The sequence below is a fragment of the Musa acuminata genome, chromosome BXJ3-1 (assembly GCF_036884655.1).
Source record: "Musa acuminata AAA Group cultivar baxijiao chromosome BXJ3-1, Cavendish_Baxijiao_AAA, whole genome shotgun sequence".
Lineage (NCBI taxonomy): Eukaryota > Viridiplantae > Streptophyta > Magnoliopsida > Zingiberales > Musaceae > Musa > Musa acuminata.
This window is the reverse complement of record NC_088349.1, coordinates 33,568,929-33,582,182: the sequence shown is the minus strand read 5'-3', so window position 1 is coordinate 33,582,182 and position 13,254 is coordinate 33,568,929. Positions and strand designations below refer to the sequence as shown.

General features: G+C 36.6%; 1 protein-coding gene across 1 annotated transcript; it reads left to right on the top strand.

Moving 5' to 3' along the window:
• The first annotated feature begins 649 nt into the window (after positions 1 to 649).
• On the top strand, positions 650 to 2,025 carry LOC135628634 (cysteine-rich and transmembrane domain-containing protein WIH2-like). Its single transcript, XM_065135423.1, has 3 exons — positions 650 to 808; positions 902 to 1,085; positions 1,726 to 2,025. Exons 1-3 carry the CDS (start codon positions 760 to 762, stop codon positions 1,769 to 1,771), a joined length of 279 nt encoding a protein of 92 aa, XP_064991495.1. The 5' UTR covers positions 650 to 759; the 3' UTR covers positions 1,772 to 2,025.
• The last annotated feature ends 11,229 nt before the right edge of the window (positions 2,026 to 13,254 follow it).

The window sequence follows — 13,254 nt, the reverse complement described above, 5'->3', positions numbered from 1 at the left end:
CAAAAAAAAAAAAAAAAAACGAGAGAGACCAACTTATGGTTCTTTAAGATGTTGATCTCTTTACAGTTTTTTTTATATGGTCTTCTCTTAAAATGATTTACTCCTTAAATATGGGAAGCCATAAAAGCACTAGAAATCTCTTTACAGATGTCTGATATGGTGTTCTATTAAAATTATCTGCCCCATATAATTTTCTTTTTCCATAATTAATATTCAAAAATCAAGTTTATGTGAATATAGTATATTAAACAACCATGAAATGTACAAGACAATAAGTAAAAAGCAAATTATAAATTATAAATAAAATAAAATATACATAAAAATCATCACAATAGATATAAAATATACATATAATTAGAAATAATAATACCTGTATGTGAGCGGGTATAAACGCAAAGGAACGTGAGGAAACCGCGTTGGGCCCCATCCAATAATTCAACCCAAGTTGGTCCAATCGCCGCCCCTGACCCACTTGGAAGTTTCGGCATCCGTGACTTGGAATTGGACGGTTCCGGTTCTCGCGTTTCAATTCGATCATCACATCCCAATCGTCCATGTCCACTGATGACCGGTTCTCATGAATTTAATCTCCAGAAATTGCTATCAGACAAACCGGGCCGGTCCGGCCGAAGCCGAAGCTTCGGCGCTTCACCTTGTGATTATAAATAAATATTTCGTCAATGCGTCCTCGCCCGAAGCGGCGAAGAAATCTTGGTCTGTCGCTCGAGGCCTCCGACTCGGAAAGGACGAGCGAGGAGGATGAGCTACTACAACCAGCAGCCCCCCGTCGGCGTCCCTCCTCCTCAAGGTATATACCAGATCTTCCATCTCCAATCCGATGCACGATCGCGGTTTGAGGTGGATTCCTTTTGATGACGGTGATGGTGGTGGTGGTGATTAGGATATCCGCCGGAGGGATACGCCAAGGGCACGTATGCGCCGCCCGGGTACCCACCGCAGGGCTACCCGCCGCAGAGCTATCCGCCGCCCGGTTACCCGCCGCAGGGCTACCCTCCGCCCTACGCCCAGGCGCCGCCACCGCCGCCCCAGAAGCAGAGCAGCGGCCCCTCCTTCGTCGAGGGATGGTAACGGATTACCCTATTCCCTCCCTCTCTCTTTCGCTCTCATCTCTCCCTGCCCGGATCTGGCTTTCGTCCTCCGGGGGCCGGAGGTCCAGGCCGTGGATCGGCTTCGTCTCGGCGGCAGCTCGGCCGTTGGTGCACGATAGTGGGTCCCCCGTTATCGTGCGCCGCTGCACGGTGCGGCCGGTGGAAGTCGTGAGTGGTGACTTGCCAACCACCTTCATGCTGATTACGACCTTCACGTTACTGACGTCTTTTCTTTTTCCTATAGTTATTTGGTTGCTGTAACCGTCTTTAATATCACTAATTTTGCATTATAAATATATATAATATAATTTAATTGACCATGAGTTGCAAATACAATAAGTCGTAGAAATCACAATTATTCTCCTAGGTTTTTGCAGCTACTTATGCTGTCATGACATATACATATTGTATTTGGACTTTATAATTGGTGGCAAAAATCTTATTTCTGTCTCCTGATTACACAATTCGTCGACGCAATTAAGAGAAAATACTTCAATGGGCACTGAAATTTTTTTTAATTTGTTTTTCGATATTAGAGAGGTATATCTGATAAAAAAAAAAAATTGTTCACTTGGATGGCTTCAACAATTTTTTTTTTTTGTTTCTATGTTTACAGCCTGGCTGCTCTTTGCTGCTGCTGCCTTCTGGAAGCTTGCTTCTGAGAGGGGCTTCGAAAAATTTGGGCAATATGGTCTGATTTAAGGAGATTGGTTGACGCAATAACTAGTTTGCATTTGCAAAGAATCCTGTATACAATGATTTGCCATTTTCTTTGTATTCTTCTTTCTTGTATGTTTGTTATAAGAAATCTAGAATTGAGTGTGCTACGCTTGTTTTACATTTGAATTACATGATCTCCTGTTATGTAATGGAACATGAAGCATTAAGTGCTCTTTGCTGCGATTTGGAGTTGGTATCTGCTCTTAGTTGTTTTGTTGTGAGATCTTTATTAGTAGAACGAGCTCATTGGACATTAAAATTGCTTGCAGGATTAGCAATCCGAAAGATGCACACAGAATTCGATAGTATTCTTGTTCAAATATTTTGATTGCCCAGTAGACCTTGAATTGTTGCTATTTTGTGGTATTTACTATTTAGACTGGAATTGCTTTGCGGTGATTACGTCTCCCCTTTTTTTATCACTTGTAGAATTCTCACAGACTTCATACCTTGATACAACAAATGGTATCCGATCATCTCACTCCAGGACTTGAGAAACATTGAGATTGATTTGCTTTTCATATGTATGATAAATTATGTTTACTATAGTTATTATACTTTGAAATATTTTTTTCTGTTGTTTATTGTTTTCACTACCTATATCACATTGTATTACATTTTGTATCATTTTATCGTATACTATATGACTTTATATAAGTTAATCTAGTAGTATAAATTATTTTATATAATAATATATGATTTTATGATGTTATTTTTTTCAAAATGAGTAGAGAAGATTGGATTTGATTTAGAACTTTACCATTAACTATCAACATCTTTACAAGCTAATTCAGTTAAATTTGTATAGATATATATTTTTTATCAAAAAAAATTATTATATTTCACTTAATGCAATAATATATATATATATATATATATATATTCTTGTAAAATTATAAACATAAAAAACTTGCATACAATTATTATTTAAAATTCTAATCGATGTTGATATTTTTTAAAACATTAAGCATTGAGGACAGTTTTATGATATAATTATAATATAGTTTTATAATATTATAACTGAGTAGTATAATCTCGATGCATTGAGAAACAAATAAAAGAAAGGCTGCAGTTTGATCTTAAAATTGTACAATTAGGAGAATAAACACGGTGTGAATCTAATTGATGAACATTCTGTTGAGGTCCACTGCAGCCTTTGGGCTTCAATATGCCATAGTTGTTTTTTAACTAATTTTGGAATTCTAGGGAGGGAATATGACGGACTTACAGTGGTGGTTACATCACCTTCTTGATTGTCTCACCATCCTCTTAAACATTTTTTTGTCATTCTCTTGGTTTTGCAATAATATCCTAATGTCTCCATGCAAGACCTAAGGATTAAATGTATGATGATGATGGTAGATATCAGAAGCATGTTCAAAATATAATAATCTGTGGTACCTGAAATGGATTTTCATGCCTGCATGCTTAATAAGTCCATGTTTTAAGCCACATTTCCTGATACAATAAAATGTACTCCATAACTGCAAAAGTCAATCTTGGAAAATGGACATTTTAACGCATGCCAATGAATTACTCTCTATATATGTATTCAAATGTCTTGAATACCTAATAGATTGAATGTTAAGCAACATCTGCTGTTGTAATCGGAGAAAGTCTAGCATCTTGTGAATTTTTTATGCTTGGTTTCTTGTTAAATTCTTTCAGAAGCTCACTTTTTTTTTTGGTTAACGTACGATGTTGAATTGTCAATAGCCATCTGCAGATTTTATTATTGTTCCAAGTTGCTCCTACATTTTCAACTTATTTTATACAATTGAGCCGGACACATCATTAATTTGAATATGATGTGGAAGAAACTCAATGTATGAAGGTTTTTGATAACTTTTACCAATTTCATAGTGATGATTGATGATTTCTTAACAAAAATCAGATGATTTCTTCTCTCAGTGAACACAGTCATTAGCGTGCAAGGGAAAAAGGTAGGAAAAACAAATGAGGGAAAAGATGGAAAGCTAATATTTCATTGGACATCTTTCTGATGTTCTATAATGTTTTTTTGTAGCAGATAAAATTTCTCTGACTATATGAGTAAATCTCTTTACTCTGATAAGATTTTTCTAACTGTATGAGGAAATCTCTCTACTCTTGTTGAGGGAAATCCTCCCTCTTAATCTGTATAAATAGGGGGAGAATAGTTTCAATGTAAAACAGTTTTTTCAATAATTCTTTTTGTCTTCTATTCTTTCCAACATGGTATCAGAGCAAGTGAGACGAGCGAGGCTCCACGACCATTTAAGCCTGTCATTCACCACATCCCTTGCCTTTGCGGGGAAGGGGAGAACTCTTTCCCGTTGGACTCGCTTCCCTATCAGACTCCCATCTCAGTTTGTTGTATGGCTTGTGACGCCTTCGTTGCTACCCCATCCACTGCTGTGACCACACCCGGTGTCGCCATCAGGTGCGACCACAACAACGAGGGCCTGTTTTGGTACGGTCGACTGCTCGCCCTCGGTAGTGGATCCCTCTCCAACCCCTGCCCGCTCCTTCCCTCCTCTCCTCCATGCGGCCTTCTTCTTCACTGACGCTGCCGCCTGCACTGACCCGAGGCTCAGGTTGTCCGTCGCCATAGCATCGTCTTCATCAGGCTGTGATCTACATCAATCGTAGCTTGCTGCCTCGTTGTCAACTGTTGATCCTCAGCTCTTGCTAAGAGCTAATCGTTGTAGATTTCTCTACCAAATCACTGCAGATTCCTCCTTCTCCAGCTTCCTCCTCTACTATAGCTTCCTCCTTTACTGCAGCATCATTGCAGCTTCCTCCTCTGATGCAGCTTCCTCATCTGCTATAGCTTCCTCTTCTACTGTAGCTACCTCCTCTGCTGCACCTCTGCTGCAACTTTCTCCTCTACTATAGCATTGCTGTAGTATCGCTGCAGCATCCTCCTCTACTGCATCATTGTTACAGCTTCTCCTCTACTACAACTTTCTCCCCTGCTACAACTTCCTCCTCTGCTGTAGTATCACTGTAGCTTCCTCCTCTGCTGTAGCATCGCTGCAGCTTCCTCCTCTACTATAGCTACCTCCTCTATTACAGCTTTCTTCTCTATTATAGCTACCTCCTCTACTGCACCTCTACTGCAGCTACCTCCTCTATTGTAGCTTCCTCCTCTGCTGTAGTATCGTTGTAGCATCATTGTAACTATCTCCTCTACTGTAGCTTTTGCAGTAGCTATAGCTTTCATAGCAGCCGCAGCCGTAGCAGCCGTAGCTGCCGCAGTAGCAGTAGCGATTTGCTCTTGCCCTACTCATGAAGCCTCTCGCTCGTAAACTGTTTACTTTTCATCGATCCAAGATTGGTATCCTTGATAGGAGCACCATCTTACGGGGGCATGATAGTAGATAAGATTTTCCTAACTATATGAGTAAATCTCCCTACTTTGATAAGATTTTCCTAACTGTATGAGGAAATCTCTCTACTCTTATTGAGGAAAATCCTCCCTCTTAATCTGTATAAATAGAGGGAGAATAGTTTTAATGTAAAATAATTTTTTCAATAATTCTTCTTTTCTTCTATTCTTTCCAACAGTTTTGCCCAAGCTGCATTACCAAGTAGCACGCATCGACTAATCCACCTCCCTCAAACATATTGCGTGATGTTTCTTTAAAATAATGATGCCTACTCCATTGTCACCTAAATTGTTACATATTAAAGGGTTTATGATTGCAATGGTAGTTAAACTAAATAGGAAATAAAGCTATAACACAAAACAAGGATAAAATATTTCATCTTTCATTCAATACTTTTTTATAATTTTAAAAACTCTATGTTTCATGATCCAATATATTTATATAGTTCCCATATATACATTATATTCATTATATTTAAGATAAATTATTTATTTTAGAAATTTTTTTAAGAATCAATAGTTAATTTGGTTTGTCATTCTATAGGTATTTAATATATTTATCCTCTTGAAACAATAAACATTTTTATAATACCTTAAACAAGTTTAATTTTATCATTCTCTCCTATTAAATTTGTTTCATCTAACATGTCAAATTTCTTTTGAAATGATTAAAATATTTCAAATTTGAGAGGTTCTGTAAGTATATCAATCACTGTTGAATCTCGGATTTTGATGATAACGTCAATTGTCATTTGTTATCTAATTCATATGTTGAGATAAGTGTGCAGGATTAACTATGATAAAAGTAAGACATGCAGCAGAAGTTACGCCGGAGTCAAGACTATGATCACGTTGGGAGTTCGAGAGCTCGACGGAAGTTCGGACAATCGTTGGAGGTTCTACGGGAACAAATCCGAGAAGTCCAGGAGCTTGCCAAAAGAAGCTCGTTGGAACTCGCCAAGTGGATCGTCGCAAGTCCAGGAGTTTGCCGGAAGTCCGTCGGAGCATCGCCGGAGGTTCGTCGGATGTTCGTCGGAAGCTCGCCGGAAGAAGCGATTGACGCACCGGAAGCAAGCTGTAGTAAATGTCTTAAGAAATTCGTAGTTAGCATGATGATTAAGTTAGAAATGGGAGGTGATCCCATTAACTTAATCTTGGGGCAATTAGGCCCTTGAAAGATCCAAATTGGGCCGAATGGATCAGCCCATTCGGACCCAGATTTCTTGGCCAGAGGTGGCACCGCTTGGGTCGGCGGTGGCACCGCCCAAGGCTCAGTCTCCGAGCTCTGGCTGGGTAGTGCAACTGCCTCTAACAGAGGTGCAACCGCCCCAGTCATGTGGTGCAACCGCCAGACCCCGAATTCCGAGAATTGATAGTTTTGAGCTCGGAATTCAAATTGGGTTGGAGCCTATAAATACCCCACCCTTTCAGCAATAAAAGGGCAATAACAAAAACACCGAAATCTTGATCTTATTATGTGATTTTTAGAGCTCAAAAGTGTTGTAAAGTCTAGAAGTTCTCCTCCCTCTTTTCTTCCAAGTTCTGATCTTTAAAGAGAGGAGAGAAAAATCTGTAAGGGTTGTCTCCTAAGCCCGTCAAAAGGAGTGAAACTATAAAAGGATGGTTGGCCTTCGCCTATTGAAGAAAGGCCTCTAGTGAACGTCGGTGGAGGAAGCCAGAAGTGGATGTAGGTCAAGATTGACCGAACCACTCTAAAATCGCGGTAGCTTACTACCTTCTGCGCTTTTACGATCGTGTTTCAAAGTTCAGTATTTTCTGAATCGGTGTTTAGACATAAATCAGTTTTATCGTACGAACATCATATTTCAGTTTGCGCTTACATTCTGATTTCCATCATAACTGCAAACTGCCTTTATAGATTCGCTTTAACTGTATCTTGCTTGATCATAAGTTAAGTGATTTACGAATCGGCTTTTCTATCGAAATCGCTCTTATCATACGAACACAGTTTTAATCGTCGAAAGTTTTCCGCTACACTAATTCACCCCCTCCCCCTCTTAGTGCTCTTGATCCTAACAATTGGTATCAGAGCGGGGTTTACTCTCAAACGGATTAAAACCCAAGGGAGATGGCATACGCCGGAAACTAAGAGGGCCATTCTATTACACGTCCACCCATGTTCAATGGGACGGACTACACCTATTGGAAGACCCGAATGAGGATCTTCCTTATTTCAATGGATTTTGAACTTTGGAATCTTGTCGAAAATGGATTTTTGAAGTCTTCTCTTCTAATGATCGATTAGAATAAATTGGAGAATAAGACTTTCGCTCTTAATGTAAAGGCTATGAATGCCTTATTTTATGCGCTTGATAAAAATGAGTTTAATCGTGTTTCAGTTTGTGAAACCACGTTTGATATTTAACATATACTCGAAGTGACTCACGAAGGCACAAGTAGAGTAAAAGAGTCAAAAATCAATCTTTTGATACACTCTTTCGAACTTTTTCGAATGAAACCGAGCGAGACTATTGGCGACATGTACACCTGTTTCACGGATGTCATCAATGGTCTAAAAGGACGTGGTAAAATTTTTCAGATTTTAAGCTCGTAAATAAGATTCTAAGATCCCTTCCTAAGAGTTGGGACCCTAAAGTCACTACTATTCAAGAGGCTAAAGATTTAAGTAACTTCCCTCTTGAAGAACTAATCGGGTCATTAATGACCTATGAAATGACATGCAAGGTTCATGAAGAGCAAGAAGACATCCTTCCAAAGAACAGGAAGGATATGGCACTTAGAACTTTAGATAACTACTTGAGAGAAAACTCAAGTGATGAGGACTGTGACGATTACTTGGCACTTCTAACAAGGAAATTCAAAAAATTCATTAAGAGAAACAAGTTTAAAAATGACACAAAAAATAAACTTGAACTCAAAAAGGACCAAGTTATTTGCTACGAGTGCAAAAAGCCGGGACACTACAAAAGTGATTGTCCCCAAGCCAAGAAGAGAACATCAAAGAAGAAGGTGCTCAAAGCAACGTGGGATGACTCGAGCGCATCCGAAGAAGAGGAGTCCAACATCGAGCAAGTTGCTCATTACGCCTTAATGGCCATCGGAGATGAGGTAACAAATTTAATTGATGCAGATTTATCATTTGATGAGTTATTAAATGCCTTCCATGACTTATTTGATGAATGTAAGATTATTAGTAGAAAATACAAATTGCTAAAAAAGGAGCATGATAGTCTTACTTGTAATTTCGATAAGCTAAAAACTGAATATCATGATAGTTTAGGTTCTTGTATAAAATGCCATGATCTAGAAACTATCCAAAAGGAAAACTTGCTACTTAAGGACACCTTGAAAAAATTCGAGGTTGGTAGCAAGTCTTTGAACATGATCCTTATAAACAAGGGTTACGTTCCCAAAAGAAGTGGAATCGGATTAGTGAGAAATCCTCACCGAAATCCGACCACCTTTAAAAAGGGCCCCATCTTACATGTTCAACACCAAAGCAAATGCAACTTTTGTTGCAAACATGGACACAAAATGCATTATTGTCTATTCAAGAAAATAAATCCGAATAAATTAATTTGGGTTCCTAAAGGAACCATGATAAACTTTATGCAACATGACAAACAATGTAGATCAGTTTTTGAGGCACCCAAAAGTAAATGGGTACCTAAAAATTATCCTTTCTTGTAGAGACATACACCATCACAAGCTAGGAGCAAGAGATGGTACCTTGATAGTGGATGCTCAAGGCATATGACCGGAGATCCATCTCAATTCTCTAAGCTCACTAGCATCGACGAAGGCTATGTCACCTTCGGAGACAACAACAAGGGTAAAATCATTGGCAAAGGAACCATAGGTAACAAATCCAACTTCTTTATTGAAGATGTTTTATTAGTTGATGGTTTAAAATATAACCTCTTGAGTATTAGTCAATTATGTGATAAAGGATATATCGTCAAATTCGAATCTAATGCTTGCATCATTGAAAAACCACACAAAAACACATCTATGATTGCATTAAAACAGAATAATGTATACACCATTAACATCAATGATCTTTGCAATGAAGTATGTTTCTTAGTTTTGAATGAGGATGCTTGGCTTTGGCATAGGAGATTAGGTCATGCTAGCATGAAACTAATCACTCAAATATCATCTAAAGAACTTGTACGAGGAATTCCTCACATCAAGTTCATCAAAGATAATGTGTGTGATGCTTGTCAATTAGGAAAATAAATTAAGAGTAGTTTCAAATCTAAGAATCAAATAAGCACGTTAGGCCCTTACAATTGATCCATATGGACTTGTTCGGACCAATCTCTACATCAAGCCTAGGAGGTAGCAAATACGTCTTCGTCATTGTAGATGACTATAGTAGATACACATGGACTTATTTCTTGAAACACAAAAATGAATGCTTTAGATATTTCACCAAGTTTTGCAAACTTGTTCAAAATGAAAATGGTTTTATGATTTCATCAATTCGAAGTGATCAGGTGCTGAATTTCAAAACCATGATTTCTAAGAATTTTGTGAATCTAATGGATACAACCACAACTTCTCTACTCCAAGAAATAACAAAATGGAGTAGTAGAAAGAAAGAATATAAATTTACAAGAAATAACAATAACCATGTTGAATGAACATAGCCTACTCAAATATTTTTAGGCCGAAGCTGTAAACACTGTATGCTATATTTTGAATAGAGTTTTAGTAAGACCCTTACTCACCAAAACTCCCTATGAGTTGTGGAACAATAAAAAACCCAATGTTTCATATTTTAAAATTTTTGGGTGTAAGTGTTTTATCTTGAATGAGAAAGATGCCTTAGAAAAATTTGATGCTAAATCCGATGAAGGAATTTTTCTTGGTTATTCTTTGGTTTTTAAAGCTTTTCGTATCTTCAATAAAAGAACTTTAATTATAGAAGAATCCATTCATGTTGTTCTCAATAAGATTTCCGAAATCAAGAAAAATGACTTTGATGATGATGTTAATTTCGATTCTTTGAATTTAAATGAAACCCCTTCTTCAACTAGCAACTTGGATGCATCCACTTCCGAAAAATCCTTACCCAAGGATTGGAAGTATGTAGATGCTTATCATAAGGAGCTAATCCTAGGAGACACGTCTAAGGGGGTTCAAACACGTTCATCTCTTAAAAATTTTTGTGCCAACGCTGCTTTTCTTTCCCAAATTGAACCTAAATGTATTGACGAAGCCATGAAAGATGATTCATGGATTATCGCAATGCAAGATGAGTTAAATCAATTTGAGAGAAATGAGGTGTGGAAGCTTGTTCCTAGGCCAAATGACCATTTAGTTATTGGTACTAAATGAGTCTTTAGAAACAAGCAAGATGAATATGGTATCGTGGTGAGAAATAAGGCTAGATTAGTGGCCAAAGGTTTCAACCAAGAAGAAGGTATCGATTACGAAGAAACTTTCGCTCCTATGGCTAGATTAGAAGCCATAAGGATGCTCTTTACCTATGCTAGTAATAATAATTTTAAGTTGTTTCAAATGGATATTAAAAGTGCTTTTCTTAATGGCTTTATTTCTGAAAAAGTTTACGTTGAACAGCCTCCTGGATTTGAAAATAATAGCCTCCCTAATCACATATTTAAATTAACCAAAGCTCTCTATGGTTTAAAACAAGCCCCAAGGGCTTGGTCTGATAGACTAAGTACTTTTCTTATTGAAAACAATTTCACAAAAGGCAAGGTCGATACTACATTGTTTATCAAGAATTTTGAAAATAATTTTTTCATTGTTCAGATTTATATTGATGATATTATCTTCGGTTCTACGAATAAATCTCTTTGTGAATCTTTTGCTAAAACCATGAGTCTCGAATTTGAAATGAGTTTGATGGGAGAATTAACCTTTTTCTTAGGCTTACAAATTAAGCAACTAAGCAATGGCATCTTTATTAGTCAAACTAAATATGCTTTAGACCTACTGAAACGATTTAATATAGATAGCTCAAAGGCTATTAACACCCCTATGAGCACCTCCACTAAGTTAGAAGTTGATGAGAGTGGAGAAAGCTTTGATAAAAAAACTTATAGGGGTATGATAGGAAGTTTACTTTACCTCATTGCAACTAGACCAGATATCATGTTCAGTATAGGACTTTGTACTAGGTTTCAATCGAACCCTAAGATATCTCATCTCAAAGCGGTTAAAAGAATACTTAGATATCTTAAAGGTACCACAAATCTAGGATTATGGTATCCAAAATCCAAAAATTTTGAGTTAATTGCTTATGCTGATACGGATTTTGCTGGGTGTAGACTAAATAGAAAAAGCACATAAGGAACATGTCAATTTTTGGGATATTCCTTTATTTCCTGGTCATCTAAGAAACAAAACTCGGTTGCTCTATCAACAACTAAAGCTGAAATGTATTGCAGCTAGTGCATGTTGTGCACAAGTTATGTGGATGAAAAATACCTTAAAAGATTATAAAGTCTATCTTAAAAATATTCCCATTAAATGTGATAACACGAGTGTAATATGTTTAACAAAGAATCTCATTCAACACTCAAGAACAAAACATATTGATATTAGATATCACTTTATATGAGATCATGTTACTAATCATGATGTAATTATAGAGTTCATAGATATTAAGCATCAACTAGCTTATATCTTTACAAAACCTCTAAGTAAAGAATAATTTGATTTCATAAGAAGAGAATTAGGAATGTTGATGTGTCCGAATGCATAAACTTGTTAAAATTATTCGAACTTTATTGATTGAATGATCAAATCACTTAAGTGTCATTACATGCCTAAAATAACATGTTGGAAATTAATACAAAAATTTCTATAACAATGAGCATGTCTTCATGATTGTATAGTCTTGTCCGATTGCATGAAAGTATTAAATTAAATTTTTAGTTCCTATCGGATTTCATGAATACATTATTCTCTTTCGGACTTTGATTGAATTTTGGTAAATGCATATCTTTTAGACTTATCATGTGAAAAATATTTCCTTTAAGAAATAAATTTGATGATTCCTTCTTATAAAAGTAAGATATTTTTTTGTGCAAGGATTTGATTCACATAAATATCCTAATCCTTGTAAAGCATGTCTTAAAATCCTATCGATTTGAACTACACAAATGGCATTCCTCCTTCATGCAAAAAACATAATAACAAATAAAAAGGAAGAAGTCTTCACTCTATGTAAATAATCTCCATGTCATGTTTTTCTTGAGATGTTTGTATCCTATAAATGACATGAACCTACTTATTGCATCGCATGTATATTTAAAAGTTGTTTATATCGTTCTCCTTTTTTTGATGACAAAGGGGGAGAAATATATGAATTGATGCTATAAATGGATGCTATAAATGCCATATTATACAAATATATGAATTGATGCTATGATTATGTCATGCTTGCATCATCGAAAATATATGAATTAATGATAACTATGATTGCCATATTAGCAATATGCCATATTTGCATTATGTTAAGATATCAAGAAGTTGCATCGTAGTCCTACGTGTTGATATCTTACCATGTGATGAAATACTATGATTGCTAAAAGACTTGAAATGTGTGCATCATGTCAAGATATCAAAATCTTACTTCGAAATTTTATAAGTTGATATCTTACCATATGATGAATTGCTATCATTACCATAATTCACATTTGAAATTTGAAAATGGATGTTGAGTCTTGACATCATACATCATTTTCAGAGAGATACATCATGATGGGAATCATGATGGGAGTATTGATAAGGTTAAATGATTTAAACTTATCAATATGTCTCTTGAATTCAAAGGCTTTGAATTCAAGAATGGCTTATCTCAATTATGGCACATAGATAGGGGGAGTTAAGGTTAACTCCGTTATCAATTGATTGTCATCATCAAAAAGGGGGAGATTGTTGAATCTCGGATTTTGATGATGACGTCAATTGTCATTTGTTATCTAATCCATATGTTGAGATAAGTGTGCAGGATTAATTACGATAAAAGTAAGACAAGCAGCAGGAGTTGCGTCAGAGTCAAGACTATGATCACGTTGGGAGTTCGAGAGCTCGACG